Below are 22,896 nucleotides of genomic sequence, written 5' to 3'. Positions count from 1 at the left end.
TTATTACTTCTTCTAGGGCTTTTTGACTTGGGTTCTTTGGCTGTGATGTAAACCAGATTCATTAGCTTAATGCTTTGATGACCAATCTTTATGTTTGGGCTCTGGAAACCACTGGCATTTTCTGTGTGGCAAGTTCCTTGTTGAGTTTTGTAAATGCTCTAGCCTAGACTGAGATCTGTCTTTTGCTGAACTTGTCTTTTCTATGTGTTCCCTCTTTCTCACCTTCCTGCCAGTGTTATTTTCAGTCTTGGATTTCTAACTTTGCCTGCCAAATTTCTCTGGCCTCTGCCTCATCTCCCTCTAGAGTACCACTGTGAACTAGCAGTTTGTCACCCTCCTCCACTTCTGTAAATGTGGGCATGCTACAGAGGACAGGCGCTTCATGCACACCGTTAAACCATTAAAGTATAGGAGCCGATTTAGAAAGGATCTTGAGAGAGAGTTTCTAATCTGTCTCCCAGCCCTACAGCAGGATCCCATCAACTTCAATAGTTCCCTAATAATTATTTGCCTCGCCTGTTTTCCCAAGCTATCCAGAGTGGCTTGGGAGAACCTAGGTGATCAGCTGCAGTACTTCACCGTTCTCACTGTTAGAAGATTCCCCTGGTGCTTAACCTCAGCTGCCAGTGATAGTTTCTCCTATCCAGCCTCTGATTTTGCAGATACATGGCACTATGACTAGCTGTCCCCTGAGCACCTTCGTTGTTTCCACCTTCTTTCGTTTGCTAGGTCTTTTATTGCTGTAGATCGTGGCTGCTCCTTGCTGCCGTTGGTTTCCTCTCTAAAAATGCACACCAAGAGGCTGCAGTTTCACACCCTCCCTCCGTGGGAGATGGGAAATGGGTGAGTTCAATGTAATTCAGTGGGACTAGTGCAGTCATGTCGTTCAGAGAACCCCCCAGGCACTTCAATAATCATCTTAAATGAAAGGCTATGAAATTAAAATCACCAGCTACATCCACCCATCCCTCTATCTGTACCTGCAGTCCCACATATAGTTAAAGGGCACAAACATGTTGATCCAAGGACCCCAGCCTGTCTGGGGACAGGGTTATATCCAGTCTGAGTTTAAGAAGAGCAAGGAATGAATTGTAATCCTAGACAGGCTGCAGTCAGAAGTTTGGTTTCATTATGTACCTCCTGTGGCATAAGACCATTTCTGAGTTGAAAATGAAATTCAAGGTGAGGAGGCTGTTCTCCCTGGTTTTCTTGTGTTGCCAGCTTTCTGGGTGCTGGGGGACCTAGGCTTTTATCCAGAGTAATTGCACAAATTTCCATTTTCATAGTGCCCTGGGCTTAGCTAAGAAGAGGCCCCACTGGAACACTCAATGTATTTGGAAGTGGCATGAGACCACTTTTCCTCTTAAGAAGTTAGTCCCAAATGGGAAAAGCAGGCAATAAGGTGGGAGGGAGAAACAGAAAATCAGAACAAAAGAGTGAGTAGAAACATCTGTGGCTTCTGTGTTTTTTTCTCTACGGACTTGCAGGAAATCTTTGGTAGAGCCAGGAAAGGTGCTTAGCTCACTTATGCAGCGGTAGGAAACCTCAGCAGTGAAACCCTCTCTGCTCTTCACCAAACACCTAACCCTGCCAGGCTCAAGGTGAGACTCCCTCCGCACAGAGATGGTTTTCCCTGCTGCATGGTGCAGCTCTTGCCCTGTGCTAGAGCTGTCCTGGGCAGCTCAATTGGGTGAGATTTGAAAGGTCCTTGCACCTCATATTTGTGATTTGTTATCCCCCTATGTTTGTAGCACGTTCCTACTGTGGAGGACTTGTTTGTGTTGTTGTCTAGAGGCCAGATGATCCCAGTGCCCTGCTGTGCCACACAGCAAAAACTCTGCCTGGAGCAAGGAGTGCAAAGAGCAGCCAGGGCTGGTAGTGAAGGAGAGGAGGCACTACAGCATTTCAGTGTGCCTGCTGTCAATGCAGAAAAATCCTGGAGGACCACAAACTAACTGGCTGTGTCCTACCTGCTGTAGGAGAGGAGCACAGAGGATGTTTTCTGGGTAGGGTGAGGCAGCACATCCTGATAAAAGCTGCTCATGGCACAGGGAACTGTAGGACTAATAGCAAACTGGCCACTGATGCTTAGCATTAGTTTGTCTTTGGATCCCAGGGCATGGAAAACCTGCTAGAACATCACCTAAGCTGCGACCAGGCTGTCTGACAGACACGTCAATGGTTTCTCTCATTTAAGTGGTTTGATTTAAAGCCCAAAGGAACAATAGAATAATTTCTTATCAGCTCCCACATGTTTGGTATTAAAACCTGCACCCTGGAGGACCCGCTCTGCAGCTTTGACATATTCATCCCCTAGAAACCCTGACCGAGCCTGCTCCAAGGTGTACATTGGCAGTCATTTTGCAAACAGAAGCTGCATGCCAGCTTGGGAAGGAAGCTCACTGCTCTGCTGCTGTACTTGAGGCATGACAGCTCCTGACTGTCTGATGGGAAGGGAGATGGGAAGCTATCCAGCAAAAACTCAACCCCAAGGAAAATTCCCAGCTGGCCCTTGCTACAGTTTACTTCTTTTGGTGTAATGGTGAGAGCACAACAGGACTGTTCAAATGGTTTCTTATCCTTCATCCATATGTATGGCAGTGGCTGAAGGTTGTTTAAATGAAGTCTGAACTGGAGACATACCTGATAGACCCCAGGCAAAGCAGTCTTTCCCCACAGGATGTATACTCTAGGCTGGGGAAAGATATACAGACATTTCATTTTTCATTGGTGCTGCTTCTGGGTGGCTTTGCTGTCCTCAGACCCACTAGCTGCTTAGCAGTTCCTGCTGTAGGAACCAAAGAAAGGGGAAGAAATTACCTTGTGGTTAATGACTTGGTGCTGCCCTCGTCTTCATTGCAGGGGGATGGCAATTGGATGGAAGCTACTTGACCTGCTGTGTGGGCGATACCTGTTGGTCAACATCTGTCTCACGTAAGCTCCCTTTTGGCTTATCAGCATCCCCTCTCTACCTGCTCTGTCCCAAGATAAGGCTGAGCCATCATCTGGCTTTTCTCTCTCCCTTCCTCATTAAAATCAATTAAGGTCCATCTCTTTCCTTGCAGTGCCACCAGAGGCCAACGTGTCCAATGGACACCCAATGTCCTGCATGCTACAGAGTGGACTCCTTCCAGTGAGGTAACAAAATTGTAGACTGCACTGGATCCAAAACCCAGTGTGTCGATCTGGCTGGGTTAATTAATTCTGATAACTGTCCTTTGTTTGGGGTTGTCTCATATTTTTGGTTGAACCGGTAAACACAGTTTAAGAGGAAGAATCATAGAGAAATAAAAATGGGTGAAAAGTGTGAAGGAGAAAACAGAACAAGAGATGCAAATCTGAAAAGGGTCGTGTTTAAAGTTGGAAAAGATGTGATTTTTTGTCTTTCTTTTTCCCCATCTCACACAGATAACTGCTGGGATTCCCTGTAATATGACATACCTGAGGTGAAGAGCAGAACTGGAATTGTGAAGCAATCTGGTATATGGACATGTAATAAACTTGGCCAACACCCTGAATTTTATGGCCCAAGCTAGAATGTGTGAAGATGAATCTGGATTTAAACCAGTTACCCACTTGCTGGTTTGGGTGAAATCAATATAGAGCTATTGGCTTTCTTATGAGCTATAGCTCATTAGCTTATAGATATTGTGGGGACAAGACTGTTGTAGTGGTGCCTGTGCTCCTACAGAGCGAGGGACAGGTCCTTCCCCTTGAACACTGCAGCTGAGCCTTTGGGGTCTGGGTACCCCTTCCCTGCTGCAGGTAAAAGACTTCCACATCTCCAGGCAGTCCCACCCATGATCCATCGGGCAAGACAAATAATGTGGAAATAAAGGCTAGCAACATCTGCTGTGAAAGCAGAGTGGGAAAACACACACACATACAAACAAAACCACAAACAAACAAAACCACAAAAACTTGCATATGGTTATGGCCTTACTCTGAGATGATGATGCTGCCAAGTCATGGTAAGAGGGCTGAAGGTCTTTGCTATGTGCTTTACATCTATTTTGTCCAAACTCTGAATTAGAAAGTGTTTTGCAAAGTCAACACAAAAGAAAAAACAATTTTTGTAGTCACAGAAATGGAAATAGATTGGTGCAAACTATGTACAACTGAAATTAAAAAAGGCTCTTAACTTGTCTTGACTTGACTGTAAATAGAGGAAATCTGTGTGGTGTGATGAGCCACATAGAGGAAACGATGGTGTAGGAAGAACAAAGCAATCTGAGGAACTAATGAAGTGTCTGTATAAATTATTTGTATTGGAAATAGAAATGTCCAGCAGAATATGCCAGACCTGGAAAATATGAGCAAAAGAAAGCAATGGGAGTGAGTGCATCTGAACAGGGAGCTGGGCATCCAGCACTGATCGGAAGATCACACGCAGCCTGTCTGACCTGCTGGGCGTCCAGAGCTGTAGGCAGTTAGGTAATTTCACTGCAAAACTGCTTGGAATTGTTAACCTACAGGAATTTTCTTCACAGGTGTTTAGTCTGGCACAACAGGCCTAAGCTTTTGGAAAAGTACCATTTACAGAGTGGGAGAAAAAAAAGTCTATTTTAACAAGGAGCTCTGGAAGTTGTTGACTTGAGATAAGGTTGCCTTGCTTTCTCCAGGCTGAGATTCAGGTCACTTGTCTTCTGTGGGATAGACATGGACATCTCTGTGCAACTATAACACTTTAAAGTCTCTTTCTTAAAGTTTCTTTCTCAGGTAGATGCTCTGGTGCGAGCAAAAGACAAGTTCAGGTTTCAGGCTCTCCCTTCGTGGATGAGAGAAAGGTTTCTCTGTTGCTTTGGCTAAATGGTGTAAGGCCTTAGAGGCTGGACTTATCTAAACAAATGGCTCAGCTTGTAATGCCTTTGAGACTTCTCACCCCTGTATCAAGTTTGGCTGAAAAATAGTCATTCAGCTCAAATTTCATGAGAGGGTCAAAGAAAGAAGGTGACAATTAACAGCTGCAGTGCTGTCACACAGCTCTGACTTCTTTAGGAAGCTAGGCAAGGTTTGAAGGGAAAAATCTTTACATGGAAGAAAACAATTTAAAAGCTTTTCAGTTTTTTCAAATCTGTAAATTAAAAAAAAAAAAAAAAAAGTCTTTATTCCTCAGAAAGAAAGAAAGGACAAACCCTGAACCCTTTGTATTTCTAGATAACCAAGGTGACCTTCAGACACATTCAGGGGAGGAATGGGCAGTACTTGGGTTGGAAATGGAGGGGGCTTCAGTGGTCAGGGAGGGAATAGCTGTGGAGAATGTTTCCCCTGACATGTGGCATGTACTTCTTCTGCTGCTTGGGTGGACTGTCTCTGAAAGCTGCCAAGAAGGGCTGCACCACCATTTCTGAAAACAATGTTGTAGGAAATGGAAATGGAAAAAACAATCTGGGGATGATGGACATGAAAATGAAGCCGTTCCAAAGCAAACCAACTTATGCTTTGGAAAGACTGGTTTCTTGGCTTGCCCCTCCACAAACTCTTTTTCTCCCTGTCGTGATATCTTGGAGAAGTTACTTTTCTGACTCTCTCTAGGACTGACCTATGCAAAGCTTTCTATGAGCTCCAGCAGTGGTTGGCACCAACTCATTTGCTGTGGCTTCTTCTGCATGGGGAGTTTTTTTTCATATTAGCTTTTATTTATTTATTTTTATTTTTATAATTTTACAGAATAGAGACAGTACTTATACTTCTTTTGTCTCCTCATTGATTTATCTGATTTAAATCTGCATATGTTCAATTTTGATTGGTTCTGTGTTTTGTTCTTTGAGTGCTTTGTCCACACTGGGATCTAGGGTGAGTACATAACGTGCTCACACACTACAGGCAACAGGACCTCTCAAGACAGCATTAGAGTCTACATCCACTGTTTCAGGATAAGTCCTCTGTGTTTGGGTAACCACTCTTTCAAGCTGTGGAAAGGACTGGAGGTGAGTTCCTGAGAAGTTCAAATTGATTAGAGAGCTAGCTTGCCTCTTTTTGCCTCCCTTATACTGTATTTGTCTAGGGTAAGAGGAGTCCCTCAGCTCAGATGGCTGCTGGTGGCCTACAGGCAGCCCTGAAGTAGTCTCCATTTCAGAGAGGAATCAGTGGCCTTTTGCTGCAAGCAAACTGCTCCTGGCAAGAGTCTTTCTCCTGGTGGTTGTTCTTGCTTTACCAGACACTCTATCATGTTTTATTTTAGGTTTCAGGATTATCCAGAATAAGTACTTACCTTAAGAAGGTTTGATTTCATAAAGCAGGCAACTTGCTACGGTGGTCCAAGTAATGGAAATCTGTAGTGCAGTGCCTATTGCCTTCTGTTGGTCAGACTACACCCACAGTTGGCTTAGCCGCCTGCTTCTACATTCCCCACCACCTAGCTGTTCTGCTCCAGCCACTGTCTGTCCTGCTAGCTCTCCTCAGGTTGGTCCCACACAAAGGTATCAAAGCAAAATAGCACATTGGGCAGCAACGCTGTGCCTGGGAAGTAGTATGGGCTGTGGGCAGAAGGATAAAATGATGGGAGCTCTGGGAGTTGCTGGGGTGTAGCATGTAGGAGTGTACTTCGGCATCTTGCTATCCATCTGTTCCCAGATGAGTGAAACCTACTAGAAAAGGGTGGCCTATTTCTGGAGAAGACTACGGGATTATTAAGCAAAATGCACGATTATGACTGTGCTTACTAGCTCTGGCTCACAGTGCAGTGTTTTGGACATGGAGTTACAGTGATCAGAAATGAATTTTATCTCCTAATTCAAAGCTGTGGCAGAAAGCCCTGTGGAAAGCCTTGGCTGCTGAAACCAGACCACAATATGTGGCAGCAGTGAGATGATTACACACACTTATATATGCATGAATATATATGTCATCAGCTTTTAACTTGTAGCATGGGGACTAAATGTTCTCATAATTTCAGTCTCCCCCAGACTTTATCTTCTCAAACAGGATGAAACTTCTTTCTAATATTCCCACTGAATTATTTGGATTTCATATTATCTATAATAATAAAGGGATGTGAGTCTGTGAGTGAAAATTAAATTTTGGGGTGGGAAGTGAACTAATAATATGGATTTAATGCAGGGAAAAGAGTCTGGTTAGGCTCAGTTAATTATTTACAGAGGCTGTGCAATTACACTGTGGATGTTAGAGAGGGAATACAGCTCCTGCTTCATGGTGTAGCAATATGCTGATAGTGGAGCAACTCACTCTTTCAGCATTTTTCCAGATCTGATAACTCCCTGGAATTAAAAAAAATCTCTACCCATGTAAGTACCTTATCCCTGAACGCATCTCCTGCATGTTCATGAAGACCTTGCTGTCTGTGGCATTCCCCATGGCAGATCTTGATCCACTTCAGTGGTTCAACCCTTCACTCCTTGTTGAGTTTGCTCCCCTTTTACCTGTGGTATTATCAGGATGGAAAAGCTAAGTTTTATTCAGCCTGGAAAAGACTTGGATGAGATGTATCTAAAGAACCATGGTACTGGGGTGGTATTTAGGGGAGGATAAGGAAGATGTGATAGATGCACTCAGGTCCTGCATTTGACATAAGTTTGTTCAGAATTATTAACCACAATAGGCCTCCACGTGAGTAGGTCTCAATGTGAGTAGGCCTCAAAGAGGATACAGCCCTAGAACAGGTGATCCATTGAAACTCTTCGTGGAGAAATAACAAATTGCATCAAAATGTCAAAAACAATATGGTAAAATTCTAAGCTTGACTACAAGCCAATCACTTTATGTCATAAATACAGCAGTTAGAGAAGGCCTAATATGGGCTCTCCTTGCACAGCAGTCCACTCCCCTTGGCCTGGGGAGTCCAGGTTACTCTTTGAGGTTGAGAGATCCTTACTAACTACGCTTGTTGGTGAGTGAAATTTTAATTTTTAATGGTGTCTGATTTACGTTAAGATTAAGCAACTTAAATATAAACTAATCACTGTGACTCCTGTCATCATAACAGATTAATGATACCAATCTACTTACTATAATAAACTAAATTGCTCTTATATCACTAAAGCTGTAAGTGTTAGATATCTCTTGTGACAGAGGAGGAGGGCAGGCAGCAGTGTTTCTGGCAAGGGTTTGCAGGGCAGAGAGGAAAAACAGCTCAGTTTTAACTTGTAATTCAATGTGGCAAACAATGCTGTTGCAATCTGTGGCTACATAAATGGGGGAATGATGAGTGGAAATGTGTCTTTATGACTGATACACTGATGCTTGGTTATGATCCAGCGTCCCCATTTTTAAAGGCTATTAAAAACAGAAGGCGTGAAGAAAAATATCTCTCAGTGAAAATCTTCAGGAACATAAACTGGTGAACTTCCTGAAAAGCAGATAGAGAGGTGGCTTGTTTACAGGCTGTAAACATGCTTATATGGAAAAAGATAAGATTTAAAGGGCTTTCTTATATGTGAGAGCACAGCAGAGACCTGACAAATCCAAAGGAGGAAAAGTCACATCACCACTGTGCATAAATTTCAGCCATCAGAACAAAGGGGGTCACCGGCTTTTGATGTCTGCAAATCCAGCATGAAGATCTTTCAGAATTGGGCGTTGTAGTGGAGTACAGGTTCATAGGCAGTTCAGGCTGAGCTGGTAGAAGCGTGATGGACTGGGGTACGAAGGAAGGTGAGGAGCTGATGAGTCTTTCTGATCTCAAATATGGTTCCTGGGGAGAGAGATGAAGCTGGACTGTGTTCAGATAAAAGCAACACAAAAGATGGAACAAAAATCCTAGTGGCGTCAATTTACAAAAACAGATCAAGCATTGGGATCTTGGTATCTTGAGCAAGGAGTGATGAATACACAATAGTTGCCTCTAACTATCTGCAGGGTGTGAGCAACAGAGAAAGGGGCATCTCCAGCAATTCCCTGTCAAAAAACAGGGTGAATATGGGAAGATCCATGGTTCGCAGGGTTTAATTGAGATGGGAGCAGCCCTCGTCTCACAGGCATGTTTGGGAGAGGCAAAGAGAGATGTGGCCAGAACCCACCATAGTAAATGGAATGGCTCCTGCTGATTTTAATGGGCTTTGAACCGGGCCTTGGACACCAAGCTGGGTTGTTTCCATCTGCAGCTTCTCTTTTTAATATATACAAACCTTACTCCCACCCATGCACACACACAGACATGTAAAACCAGATCCTCCTTTAGATCTTGCAGACACTTCAGCTGCCAGGCATGTGAGATACAGCAGCCCTGGATGGCTGGATGAGGCCTGTCTTACCCACAGCACTGACCATGCCAACAACAGCTTTGATCTCCCTTTTCACATAACAAAGAAGACTCAAACCATTGTTTTCTCTCTCTAGACAGTGGAAAAATAACCATCTTCTGCTTCCCTTGCTCTCCTCTGCGGCTTCAGTTCTTTCTCAAATGGTTGAGCCACCAGGAAAACCCAGTGGCAAACAGAACAGCCAGTGATCGGCAGCAGACAGATGGATATGCAAGAATTTTGTCTGATAAGTGATTTTGTAGGGCCAGAGAGAGAGAATTTGAGCTGTTGTTTGGTGGAGTCAGCCCTGAGCAAGTGGGTGGACTGAGGAGGTGCAGGCCAGGAGAAAACTGGGAAAAGGGCCTGTGTCTCTGTGCACCCATGCATGATGTGGAGAAGATCTTATCAAACATTAAAATCCTTGGTTCCCTCTTTCCAGAGTATCTAGAGCTGGGAAAGGTTTTCCTTCCATTTCTTGGGAAAAGTTTTTGGGCCAGCACCTTCACACCAGGATCTCTGGACACTGGAACCTGACAAATTTATCTGTTTTTCTGTCCAGAGCACGGTCTGGGGTTGTATTTACAAAGGAATGTGAAATTGTTGCTGTTTCTTTTATGTAATAAAAGAAACATGGCTCTTAAAAGGTGGTTTGTCCAGCACCCTGGGCCAGCAGGTCCAGTAGGCATTTTGAGGATTACAGTTCTTCAAAGGCAAAATGAAGACAAATAGAGATTGAAAAAGCAATATTTCTTGCAGATAGGAAAAACGTGTCCTGCTGCATGCCGGAGGCTAAATGATTTCTCCCCTGTCTTTCAGGAAAGGACAGCAGGACTTGGGCCATCTGGCCAAAGCTGGTCATCTGCAATGGGTAGGTGTATCCATCTGAGCACGTCACCAAACTACTGAGGTGGCTGAATCAGTACTGCCCTTGGACATCAGATTCTGCCTCCAGTCAGAAAAACCACACTGCAAATTCCCATTTGTACTAAGGCCCAACTCTGCCCATGCCACCAACAGAGGTGGCTCCACAGTAGACACAACATGTTAATTGAAGAGGTTGCTATCCTTAGGGTTCTGTTTTTTTGTGTGGAGAACATATTTACATTAAAGATGTGGGGCACAGAAAGCAAACACTCCACAGTCCACTGTGCTAAGGGATTAGACTAAATTCCCAAAGCTGTATGTTCTCATCTCCTAAATCCTTGGACACTTTTATGGGATTGGAAACCCGCTGTTCCCAAACCCTCACACATATTTGCTCTTCTCTGGAATGCATGTTGTGAAGAACAACATTTGGTCCCCATCTTTATTACTGTTGTATGGAAGAAGCATCTCTCCCTCCCTATACACATCCAATACTGTGAATAGAGCATCTTGTTCAGACTCTTGGGAGCTCTCTACAGATGAATGAATGAAAATAAAATTCACCCTTATTCCTACTTCAGAATAACCTGTCAAATCCTTTCAAGCAACCAGACCTCTAAGATTTGTCAGTTATTAGGACAAGTGCTGATGTGCAAGTCAGTGCTGAGACTTCGTCCTTGGTTTTTGCCACTGGGGACAAAGCCTTTCTGTTTAGGATATTGTGTATCACAGGAAGGGAATGGTTTCTCCCACAGTTCACTGCCTCCCATAGTCACACCTCATATCTGATTTTGTCTCCAGGGAACAAGTTCTTTGGTCTGCTGTCCAGAAACCCATGTTGTTGAAGCAAGGAATTCAAATTCTCTTCTCCAGAAGAACAGGTAGGCAGCAACAGATCATAGAATAAATTTTCCCAGCAGGTTTCTGCTGGAGAGCTCCTGGGATGGTGTGTCTTGTCAGAGAAAATATGAAAACTATTGGCAGATGATTTTTCAAGGAGTAGGTTTTGGGCACTGTGCAGGTAGAAGGATGCTGTGGGGTTACAGCTCCAGGAAACTACAAAGTCTATTGCAGACTCGAGATGAGGACCCATCATTGGGTTGGTGGGATCCAACAGGGTTGATGCGATTTTGGAAGTAGCTTGTCATGGCCTATGTAAAATGTCTGGCTGGAAGCTCAGATCCAGTGCAGGAGCCTCTTCAAGATGTAGGAACTCATTCCTCTCTGGAGAGGTGGGAGTTTTTGTAGGGAGTATCAGAGGATGCTTATCTCTAGTGTCAATGTAAGTCTCAGGGTATACTTCAGAAGTCAGACTTTTAATATATCTTTAAGCTCCCTTACAATCTGTTTGTAAAAGGGTGGATTTAAGACATTTTAATGGGTTGATTTCCCCCCCGCTCTTTCTTTATTGTGTTGCTGAGTCTGTGGTGGGCTATTTGCATACAGTGACAGCAGTCTGACACACAGTGTTGCTTGCCAGAAGTTTTTCAGAAGTGTGACTCGGTCTTCTCACTATTCCAAGCAAGAATGGTCCAACACTGTAGCTATGGCTTGATTTATCTGCCTTATGTTCTTTGTGGGGTTTTGTGGTACCAGACCTCAAGAAACTTGCGAACTCTGTAGACATTAGTGTGGGAAATTCTATTTTCTTAAAATGGGAGCTGAGATCATCAATATTCATATGATGCCAATAGGGGTGTTCTAAGGAATTCATTACAGTGTTACGAAATTTACCCAATTACGGGAACTGACCATATTGAAAGCAGAGTTGCTATAAATTGCCAAAACTACTAACAAGTAACATTTTCCATGATGAATGGCCCCAAACTGAAAGCAAATGGTGCTCAGGACACTGATGGCCTACAGGAAATATACACGCAATGTATAATAGAAGTCAAGCTGGTCGTTAACCAAAGTTATTCAAGTGTCCCCACTTCCAACTTCTCTTGCCTCCAGTTTCGTGCAGAAACTCCTGTCTGTGGGCTCTGTTCACGTCACCTGGTGAAAGAGGTTAATGGGTAAATTGTGACAGATAGTTGCAAAAACTCCTGGTTCACATCCAGATGGTTGGAGTTCAGTCCCCGTGGGAATGCTAACCAATGCGCACCAGATGCAAACTGCATCTTGCATATCTTTCTCAGCTGTATTCTACAAAAAATTGTTCTTGCTCCTAGGATTTTATGGGCAGTTAAGCAACAAGGATGGTGACCTAGACTGTCCAGAGGGAAACTCTGATGCTGTTCAGGACAGCGCTGAGCAGCAGAAGGAGAAGGACTGACAGGATCAGTAAGTCACTGTGGGACACGTTCCCCATACATATCCATACTTCCCTCAACTCTGGGAAAGTTCATTCATCTGCTTCTCATCCTGTTATGTGTCAGCACCTCCCTACCCATGCGGCTTTAGCTAGCGGTAACAACAAGCACGGCTTTTTCAAGGGGTTGACTCAGGTTGGCACCAGATTTATGTTTTCCCTCTGCACTTTGGCCTTTTGTTTCAATGATGACTGGAAATCGTCATCAAGACAGGAAGTCTGTGAGGGAGTTCAAATAAAGAAATTGAGCTTTTCATGTTCTGAACTAGACTGTTCACCGCCTTGCTATTACGCAGATAGGCCTCAGTGACAGAAATACGAAGGAGTAAAATAATCAGAATATGTCACTGACAGGACAAGCACATGACACAAACCTGGAAAAGATCAACATCAGGATCTCATCATTGGACACATTTTGAAAGTCTAACATTGTGACCCCTCTTGGCATCAGACAGTGAGCTAGGTTAAATATCTGACTGCTGCTTCTGTGCTTGAATGTCAAGTCTGAGATTCTGCTCCAGTTCTGGATATTGGGCATCTGGGAAAATATTTTCCTTTGTTTGCATCATTTGGGTCTATCCAGATGTTGCTGCACACCCTTGGTGGAATGGTGCAGTGTATCAGCAAAAGGTATTTATATAGCTGCATTCACTGCACAGCAGGTGAATTTGCTTTGCAGTCCTTTAGGTCTGTTGGCCACTGTGGATCAGACTGCAGGAAGTCATGGGCAGGACATTAAGGTAAAAGGATGATAAGAGGAGCTAGGCACACATCCACTGGGGATGGGTCATAGTGCTGTTTTTTGTAGCCAGAAAAGCAGAAGATGAATGATCTTTTCCAGCAGAAAGCCCATCTGTGTTGCTTGCTGTTTTGAACAAGCTTCAGCTTTGTTAAATAAAATGTATTTTCATGCACTTGCTGACCAAAAGATGTGCTTCTGGTGCTGCTTGCTTGAATATGTGACAGGGATGAGAGGCTATTCCTAGAAAACCTTAAAAATGTTATCTCAAATTGCAACATGCTATTGTCACTGGTAGGATCTTGGAAAGAGAGTCAAAGCCCAGTCGATCGGATAGGGGCAGAGCATTGTTTGGCCAAATTTCATGATTTTATGGTATATTTAGTTTTCAAAAAATCTGTCTGTTTAACTATGATTTGTGGAAATAGGTAGAAAAATATGGGCTTTCATGTAATGGGTTAGCATGTTTGCTTTCTCCTGCATTGAAGAGAGGGTTTGAAACCAGCAGGATGCCTCCATTTCCTTGCAGTCTGTCTGTGGTGGGCCTCTAACAAGCATATCTTGTCCACTTTTCTTTCCCCATATTCCCATTCCTCCTGGCAATTTTAGAAAACTTCCCTGATTTTAGTAAGTGATTGATGTGTAATTTAGTGATCTAACAAGATTTTGTCATTCTATGCCATTGAGACTCAAAACAGAATGGTTTTGTATACCTTATATATATATATATATTGTTGGAAGAAAGTTCAAAAGGCAATTTTGAACAGGAAAAGCTAAGGGTCTTGTGTTATTAAATCCCTTGTAAATCACTTATTGGTCCTTTCTAGGAGCCGGAGGAAGAGCAGGTTAGTGAATTCAGCAGGACACGATGACAAGATACTACAGCAGAGATGAGCAGAAGGCAGGAGAGTAGCTATCCCCTTTATTAAATCTTGTAGCGAAATGCAGTGACCACAGGCATAAAAATAAACCATGTCCTCACATCACTGGCAAATTAGATGCCAGTGAAATGCAGGCTACACTCCAAGGAGGCTGATGAACAACTTTGTAAAGCCGTTTTTTAAAAAAAAAATATTTACATGTATATGAAAACAGCCAAAAAAGGGGGAGAGCTGATGGATTTAAGGGGAATGAGTCACTGCCTGTGCCTAATCCTGGAGGGCAGATATGTTGGTGGGCTTTGCAGAGCAGGGCTAGTGCTAATGCTAACTTCAGACTGGCCCACTGACTGTCCCCCTCAAGCACTTAGGATCTTGCAACAGCAAGAGGACTTGAGGAGCTTATGAACTGCCAGCTGGAAGGTGGGAAGGAGGAGAGGCTGGAATTGTTTTCTTCTTGTCCTAGGGAGGGACAGAAATATGGAAATCAGAGACAAATCAGGAAAGACTGTTACACATGTTAAATATATATAAAAGTTACAGGAAGAAAAAAAATCTGAAATAATAGACTTTAACCCAAGTGACACTGTCCCTTGCTGCCTTAAGATGGGTGAACACATTGTCAGCTACTGTAAGTGCATCTCAGTGAAGAACACTGCATGTTACAAACAGTGGTGAACCACAGTATGAAGAGTGGAGAAGGCTGAAAACTATTCTTTAAAGCCAGGGTGGTTGAAAAGCTTTAAATTCCCACACTATTTTCCTGTCAAAAAGAGAAATGTTGTCAGAATGAACATTTTTCTTGGATAACAATAGATTTCAGCAGAAGTTTGGCATAGTGATATTTAAAGTAAGTAGCGCTGTTGGGTCAGCTTGACACCAAAATATGAGTCCAGGCCTCTGCATGGTGGCGGTGAGTTTTGGGTGATAATGAGGTTTCTGCAATGCTTTCTGGGATTTCAAGTGCTTTCAGTAATGTTCAGCCTGACCTCTGCACAAACCAAGTTGCAGAGTTAGAGCAGATGAGGTTAGAAAGGATCTGACGGCGATGCAATGAGCATGTCAGCGAGAGACGTATTTCTCTCTTTCCTTCTAAGCTGAGGCTTTTGTTGGAGAAGTGTTTCCAGTGGTACTTCTAAACCTGAACCAGCTGTAGGTTGGTCAAAGACAACAAGTGATCCCTCCCTATCTCAGCCCACACCTCTCTGACAGGAACAAAAACTTGTGAGAAAGCTCACTTTGGATTAATTTAGGGCTAAACTCAAAGAAGTAGTGGGTATGTGTATGCGTGTGTGGGCACATGTTGGGAGTAGGTGGTATACTTGTTTAGGGTGATGACTGGAAAAGGCCCAACAGGAGCATTTGAATAGCGTCAGCTCTCACTACCTTGTCTTAGTTGACCAAAACTTTGGCTTCTGATGCCAAAAACTATCTGAATGGTGGTGGCTGTTGCGAGAGTGAGAGTTGCCCTACGCATCCTCAAACAGGTAAACAGGGTAGGATAGACTTGGAGGGAAAGGAGCTGGGTGGAATTTACCATGTCTTTGAAATCACTGTTTGAAGAGGCTTTCTCAGCTCTGCAAGTGCCTGGTAATGAACCTTGTGTTTCCGATGTTCTCTCAGGCTGTGCTCAGAATATTGTTATGGGCAAAGAGGACATATTGTATTCATATTGAGCCAAAAGCTTACTGTTAGCTTAATTGAAATCTTAATATAATCAAAACATAATAAAGTCATTATTAGTCCAGTTACAGCAGTACTAATACTTATAATCCAGATTAATTCAGAAAAGCCTAGTAATAATAATTTAAAACAGCCACTAATAATAATAATTGAAAACCTGTTATAAAAGAGAACTCACTAGTATCTAATCCTTTTATCTGATGCTGTTTTCACTTTCTGATGTCCCTCTAGGTCTTGTGGTTAGTGTCACTCATGGGTAGGAGAGAAACTGCACCCACTGACATGCACTTCATTGCTAACCTTCTCAAGTGAAAGTCTTACCACCAGAAGGCTGAACTGAAATGTGGCTATCTGATACAACGTGTTTTCTCCCAGGTTGTGGGAAGGTATTTTCCTGGTTCTCTTTATTATTTTCCCATCATGTGCTTGGTTTGTAGAGGTTGTACAGTCCTTGGGACACAGCCTATATTCCTTTCTCTTGTCTTTCTTCTCTTGCTGACATGTTTGTGACTTTGCCCTCAACCATTAGTCTCACAGATGTCTGGAGGGAATCAGTGCAGCTGATATTCCTGCAGAGGTGTTTGTAATGAGCACTGCTGGCAAGCTTCCCCCTGGGAATGGTGAGCAGAGATTCAGGGCTCGTTTCAATCCCAGAAAGAGTTTTTCCTAACTTCATTAACATGAAAAAAACAAGCCAGATGCAAATTCCAAAAACTATCCTATCCAATACACATTCCTTGTGTCTTATATTATGCTTTGCCCACTGCAGCTGTTGGTTCAGCTTAGAGATATGGAGGGTATCTCAGTGAGTCAGTGTGCACTCGCTTTTCTCCAGTGTCCAGGGCAGGACAGGGTGCCAGTCCCACCCAGGAGCCAGTTCCTCAAGGCAGGAGTGCTGCTGCCACCTCTTGGAGCTGGAAATAAGGGATGAGCCCAGCGTGGGAGGCATTGCCATGGTGCACTGGAGAAGGCCAGCGTGTGGGAAGCATGGGGTGGTATTTTGCTCATGTCTTTTCCCTGTGCTTTGGTGAAAGCCAAAGACCTGAAACAGGTGGGAGTTATTTGGTCTCATCCAGACCCTCAGCTAGCAGAGGATCCACACCAATATTTATTTTCAAAGGCTATTTTTCAAGTCAGGTTTTAAAGGGTGCCTGTGATGTGGCTCTCTCCACTTTCCGTGTGAAGTAAATATCACCTTTCTAAAGCTATTACTGCTGCTAAAATGCTATTACAGTGCTTCACTGCATTACTGTAAATGCTCTGATAAATGAAGGAGTGGAAACCAGGTTGTTTTAAAGTCACACTAAGGTCTGACTTGCTCTCTGTGTAACTAACATCATTGCTTCTCTTCTTCTCCTTTGCTATCTCAGTTCTTAAGAGGTGCTTGTCAGCATAATATCTGTGTGCTGTCAAGGAATGCATTAAGCAACAGCTGTTATATGTTTAGTTCTCATCCTGATCATGGGGGGAAAGTATGTATAATGATTTTTTGTTGTTGTTGTTCCAAATCCCTTTGTTGCACCGACTCAGTCTCTCTCTTGCTTTTTCATGGAAATGCACATGTGAGTATTCACGTAGAGTTCTCCTTTTGTGCTCGTGGAGGTACAGCAGAAGGTGGTGAGGTTTATGATGGCTTCTAGCTCTGGGGAAGGTTTGCCCCACAGAGAGTGACTCACCCCACACAGGCTCTTATTACACTGAGGGACTGAGTTTCTTGCTGCTTGAAGGTACCAGAGGAGAGGCTCTGTTGAGGACAGCCTTGATCCATAGGTGCTCTTTTAGATAGCGTGGGCTCCTGCTGTCAAGATCTTTGAAAACATGGAGTGGAGGTGATTTCCTGCTCTCCGGGAAAGCTGCAGCTGGTGCTGTTGCTCATAGCAGCCCAGGGTCACAGAGGGCCCAACATGGTCAGTTGTCCATGCCTGTCTAAGTGCTGAGTTATTCTGGGAGTAATGTCTTGGAGAGGTATGTCTGAGGTGGGGAATGGAAGGCTCCTCTGCCCACTAGCACATACTCTGCTCCAGATAGGAGCAGCATCACATGTCAGTGACAGTTTCTGAAAAGCGAAGAGCAAAAGCCAGATTTAGAGGTGCTGAGCTCAGACTCTGTAAGTATCCACGACTCTGAGGAGTGTAGGTTTCTGCAGTTAATCATTGATTCTTTGTGATCCATGCAGTAACGGGAGGTGATGGTTCATTGCCATATGTAGCAGTTGGTGACAACACCAGGACTGATAAAACTGGCAAACTACCCTGGAGAGTTCCTGAAAACAGCTTGTGGGTGCACAGGAGCATGACTGATAGGCAAAAGGAACTCTCCAGGATGATCAATGGGATCTGGGATGGCACTCTGCTGGAGCCTGGAGACCACACCTGATGGGCTTCCATATGGGCTTCCATAAGGAATTACGCAGCAGCACTGTGAGGGGACACCACATGATGTCAGGGAGAGCCATGTGGGGGTCTTCCTCCAGCACCCAAAGCCATGGCAGCAGAATGCATCTCCTAGGGTATATTGTGGCTCCTCCAATGTGCTAACACACAGAGCTCATGCTGTGATGTTCACTCACCCCTAACGGATGCAAATATCTCTTTGTGCATCCTCCTTGCTACAACTCACATCAGTGCAGATGGTTATTACAGCAGTACCTCTAGGCTCTGCCTGACTCTGCCAGACAAATTAAATAGGAGAGTTGCTCCTTGCTCCAAAGAGTTTATTATAACCAATTTGAAAAGGATGATATGGAGAAAGAGGGCAGATCATCTGTCCAGGTATATATCCTCTATCAACTGTCTTTATGCTAGTAGAGAAAAGGAAGAATGTATTTATGTTTCAGGCAGGTAAAAGTATCTCAGTCGTAGGAGTTGTGATGGTTGCTTCTTCACTGCAGCATGCTTTCATGTTTTTTTTTTTTTTTTTTTTTTTTTTTTTGTGGCTTAGACTCAAATGCAAAATACACGGGAAATCTGTGCAAATAACACCAAGGCCCTTTCCAGACAAACTTGTCTAAACAACATTTCCTAGTGCCAGCAGACCCATTCTGCCTTGCAGATGGCGAGGAGGTCTCTGCAGCTGATTTGTGTGTGTGAAATCTTGTCCCCATCTTTGCCTCTGGACATGGCCTTGTTTCCCAGCAGGTGTCAGAGGTACATGAGGCAGGATTCAGGCTGGGAGGCTGCTGTGACACAAGGCTAATGAGGTGTGTTCTGGTCTAATTAATACTAACGTATGGATGGAGAGGGTGAATGAGTGAGTGGCCAAGCCCCTGTGGCACAAGGGGACTTTCATTTTAAGGCTAGACAGATTTTGGCAGCATCTCTCACTGTTGATCCTTCTCATCCAGTCCCCTGCGAGACTCCAAGCAGCAGCAGCTTGGTATGACCTACAGCTCCCAAAATGGAGAAGAGGGCCTGGGAGCCACCACGTGTGGCCCTGGATCAGTTGTGTTTGGTGTCCCTCCTTGGCATCAAGCCACCCCACAGCCGCGCCAGCAGGTGGCTTAGAAAGCAGCCATGGAAGGAATATGCAAATATTTTTCAAAGGGACTTCATTTGCTCTCCAATGATGATCTGAAAGAGATGTTTTATTAAAACGTGCTTTATTAAAGGGGAGGAGGGTGTGAGGAGGGATTGGACTGGAACAGTGTAGTTGAGCAGGTAACTATAACGCAAGAAAGTGGCCCATGGCACTTATTAGTCAATCATTTACAGAAGCCATGAAATTATAATTTATGTATGCTGGAAAGGGAATACAACAGCCCATTTTATGACATTTTCTGTGCACAGCCATTCAATGATGCTCCAGTGACGCATTCATGTGGCATTTTTTCCAGATCTGATAATATTCTGGGCTCTAAGCAACTCTCCTATCTACACAGATTATTTTTTTCCAAGCATATTTCATGCATCTTTGTGCGTAACATAACATTGCTTTATGTGTAATTGCCTATTTTAGATCTCTATCCACTGTTTCTATCCTTTGCTTACGTTTGCCTCGGCTTATGATGCTATCAAGCGCTGAAAGCTAAGCAGGACTGATCCAGCAGGATGGGTCAGCGCTTGAAAGGGAACCCTCTGATTAACACTGAGTGCTGCGGAAAGTGGTGACAGCACCTGGGGAGGGATGCACTCCTTCCAGACAGACAGCGGGTTGGGTGGGACACTGAGCGTGGGAGCTCTGTCTTTGTTATGTAAGATACATGACTTGTCATCCAAGTCAACGCACTGGCTGACACTGTAGGAATCTTCTACAGGAACTGGAGTTTTCTTCCAGGCCGTGGGTTGTCAGCAGGCAGGGGATGATTTCTGGGCTGCTGTAGCCAAAGGATGTATCTTCATTCCAAGAAAGAGATGGCTATTTAGTTTTTATTATTATCCCTTATGAGTTGCCTGCTCTAGATGTGTAGACAGAATATTTAGACTTTGACCCTGCGTACAGATTAGGGTCAGTCTGTTAAGAACTTTAAGGTGATTATGATTTATTAACCTCCGTTTCTTTGTCTTGATTGATCTTGTTATTAGCAAGCGTGAATCAACAAATTCAAATCATAAACATCTTTTCTCCTCAGTGCTGACAACCTAGAACAAAACATGTTTTTGTCGCTGCTGGCTCTCGTTCTGCGCAGACACTGATCAGGGCAGGAGTTCTTCCATCCCACTGTTGCCTATGGGAACAAGGCATCTGTGATGGGTATTTTGGTGGTGCTTCCAAACAAGCTGGAGTCCAAAGAACTTGGGGTAACAGTATGACAGAAATAACAACGAACCAGAATGTATCCAAAGCTCTTGAACAAACATGTTTTGGGAGTCCAGCCGTAGTCCAAGCAGATTGTCTTGTGGTTAGGCATCTGTCTCCTCCCTTACCACCCCGTGGCTACACACAACAAATATACTGTATCCCACAAAATTGCCAGTCATAAGATGTTCCCTTGGCTTCTTCTAGGGTGGATGCTGGTGTGGGTTTAAAAGAGGATTTATGAATTTGGGGGAGTTTGCTCACATCCAAAATCTGAGGCACCACCAGCATTAGGGAAAGGAGGGGTTGGGTGGGACATGGCAAACCCCATGGCACTTGTGAGGGAGCAGGACCCTGCCCCATCTGTGACCATGACGTGGAGGTGCCACATCTCCAGCTGCCACCTCCTGGGGCCATGCAGAAGGGACAAGGAGGTGCCTGTGCAGGCTGTCTGCTCCGTTAGCCTGCTTTCCCCTGCGAAGCACTATACAAACATCAAAGGCAATAAAATGAGATGAACAGGACCAAGTCAGTTATTTACTGCCCTAAACCAGGGCACGATTGTTCCCCATGGTGAGTTTTCAAGTGCCTTTTGCTTCTTGTCTGCTTTTAAATGACGCACACGACGTGGCTTCCTCCAGCTCCTGGGGGGAAGGAGAAGAGGGACTCTACGTGGTGCAATAGCTCTCCCTCTTCTAAAGCTTTCACTTTATCTAAAATGCCACTGAATTGCTGCACTGCCGTAGGCATTACAGTGGGTGCTCTGGTGAGTGGAGGGAGCTGCTCTGCCGGCCTGACCTGTTGTGCTTGTGAAGGACACTCCTGCCTCTTCTTCGGGGGCCTCTGACCAGTGATGAAGTGGATGCTGAGATGTGCGTGACCTTGGCTCTCCTGAAGAGGAGGAGATAGCAACGAGGAGGTGGAGCTGATGGCAGATGATGGCCAATGCAACACTAAGCCAAGGCAGGTGCTTTTGTGATGATCACACAGCATGTTGTGAGTTGCAGAGGTCTCCCCTGCTCCCCACAGCTGCTCCTGAATGAGGTGTTGTGGTCACCCACTGGGGATGGGGAGCCAGGCAGGGAGAAGGAGTGACTGCCCAGGACTCATGCTGGTGAGCAGCAGAGCTGGGAATATGTTCTGGATGTCCTGATTTCACCTCAGGGCAACCCAGCAACTCAAGAGCGTGCTAGTAAAGGCTGCTAGTCTTCTGTTCCTGTGACTAGAGTGATGGACACCCTGTTCCAATGGACACCACAGTCAGATGGGCAGCAGTCAAGCAGACTGGTTGGACCCATAGAAGAGATCCTAGGTATGATGAGAGGAGCGTGTGTGAACAGAAAAAGATGTATTTCCCCAGATTTTTTTTTACAATCTCAAACAATTCACAGCTCAGGGAACACTCTTGACAGAAGGGCATCTGTGTTTAACAGCCACTGGTGTTTTTTTCCCTCCATGAATTCGTATAGCCATCTTTTGGTCCCTTTTTAGCATCTGCAACATCCTGTGTCAAGGACTTGTAGAGATGAACTACATACCCCAGAGCACAAAGAAACAGTTTGAACTTATTGCTCAAGAGACTTGGGGTGAGCAGCCAAAGCCGAGCAAAACAACATATTTCCTGGTAGACTCTATGAACTGGAGCAGCTGCTCCTGGAGGCACAGCTGCTCCTGTGCCTCGTGCTGCAGTTTGATGCATGCATGTTCAGGTGTAAAAAGTTACATCTAAAGGCTCGCAGACCTGTTAGGGGTTGGCTCTGTGTTGCTCCTGTGGCAGAGCCTGGAGGCTGTGTTGAGATCAGGTGCCCATCATATCTATGCAAATCCACCCTGAGACAGCTCCAGTGAGCTTTCACACATTCACACTGGGGGTAGCTGCAGACCTTCTGCCATTCTCATTAGATTATAAATCAATATTTTGACCCCAATAAGTTTCCTATTAAATCAAAATTGTAAAGGTAATATGCAACAACTACTTCTTCACTAGGAAATGTCTGATACGAGTGTGTGTAAAAGCAAACTAAGGGACAACAAAGACAGGTGACAATATTTAGTATTTACCATGGGCTAGGAACACATGCACTGCATGTAACGACTAATGTGTGGTGCCATGTGCTTTGGGAAACAGCCTGCATGCTGGTGCCTTTGCATGACGTGGGCTGGTTTGTGGAGTTGCCAGTTTTTCTGCCGTGCAGGACTTGTGCTGGGAAACGATGTGAGCAAAGACAAATAACTCTTGTTCAGATGACACCAACAGACGGATTTTCAGCTTCTGTGGGGTTCTCTGGGTAAATGGCTTCCCACATAGACTGATGGGAAGCCAACAAGATCCACCATAGCTGGATCATATCCTGTCTCCCAAAACAGCAAGAGAGCAGCTAAAGGGACTGTGGGAAGGCATAAGGGTGATGGGGTCTGAGCAATGCTGGGGCAAACCTCCACCCCTTTGCAATGCCTATAGGGCTTTTTGGGGCCCTGGAAGAG

The 22,896-nt window shown here is 44.5% G+C and overlaps 1 protein-coding gene and 1 long non-coding RNA gene across 2 annotated transcripts in view; one reads left to right on the top strand and one right to left on the bottom strand.

Annotated features, from left to right (window-relative positions):
• Nucleotides 1-839: 839 nt before the first annotated feature.
• LYPD8 (LY6/PLAUR domain containing 8) lies at nt 840-5,535 on the top strand (the record flags this gene model as incomplete). Its single annotated transcript, XM_084503077.1, is given in 5 exon segments — nt 840-843; nt 3,066-3,097; nt 3,099-3,134; nt 3,138-3,213; nt 5,309-5,535. Coding segments are annotated over 5 exon segments (375 nt in total).
• A 2,557-nt stretch (nt 5,536-8,092) lies between these two features.
• The window catches only part of LOC311427819, an 18,534-nt gene continuing 3,730 nt past the window's right edge, over nt 8,093-22,896 (bottom strand). The window contains exon 2 of the long non-coding RNA XR_014687584.1: nt 8,093-8,653. This is a non-coding gene — a long non-coding RNA (uncharacterized lncRNA). The remainder of the gene's footprint in view (nt 8,654-22,896) is intronic.

The sequence above is a fragment of the Aythya ferina genome, assembly GCF_964211825.1.
Source record: "Aythya ferina genome assembly, chromosome: Z".
In the NCBI taxonomy this organism is placed as follows: Eukaryota; Metazoa; Chordata; class Aves; order Anseriformes; family Anatidae; genus Aythya; species Aythya ferina.
The sequence above is the reverse complement of the archived record's forward strand: the minus strand, read 5'-3'. Positions and strand labels throughout refer to the sequence as shown.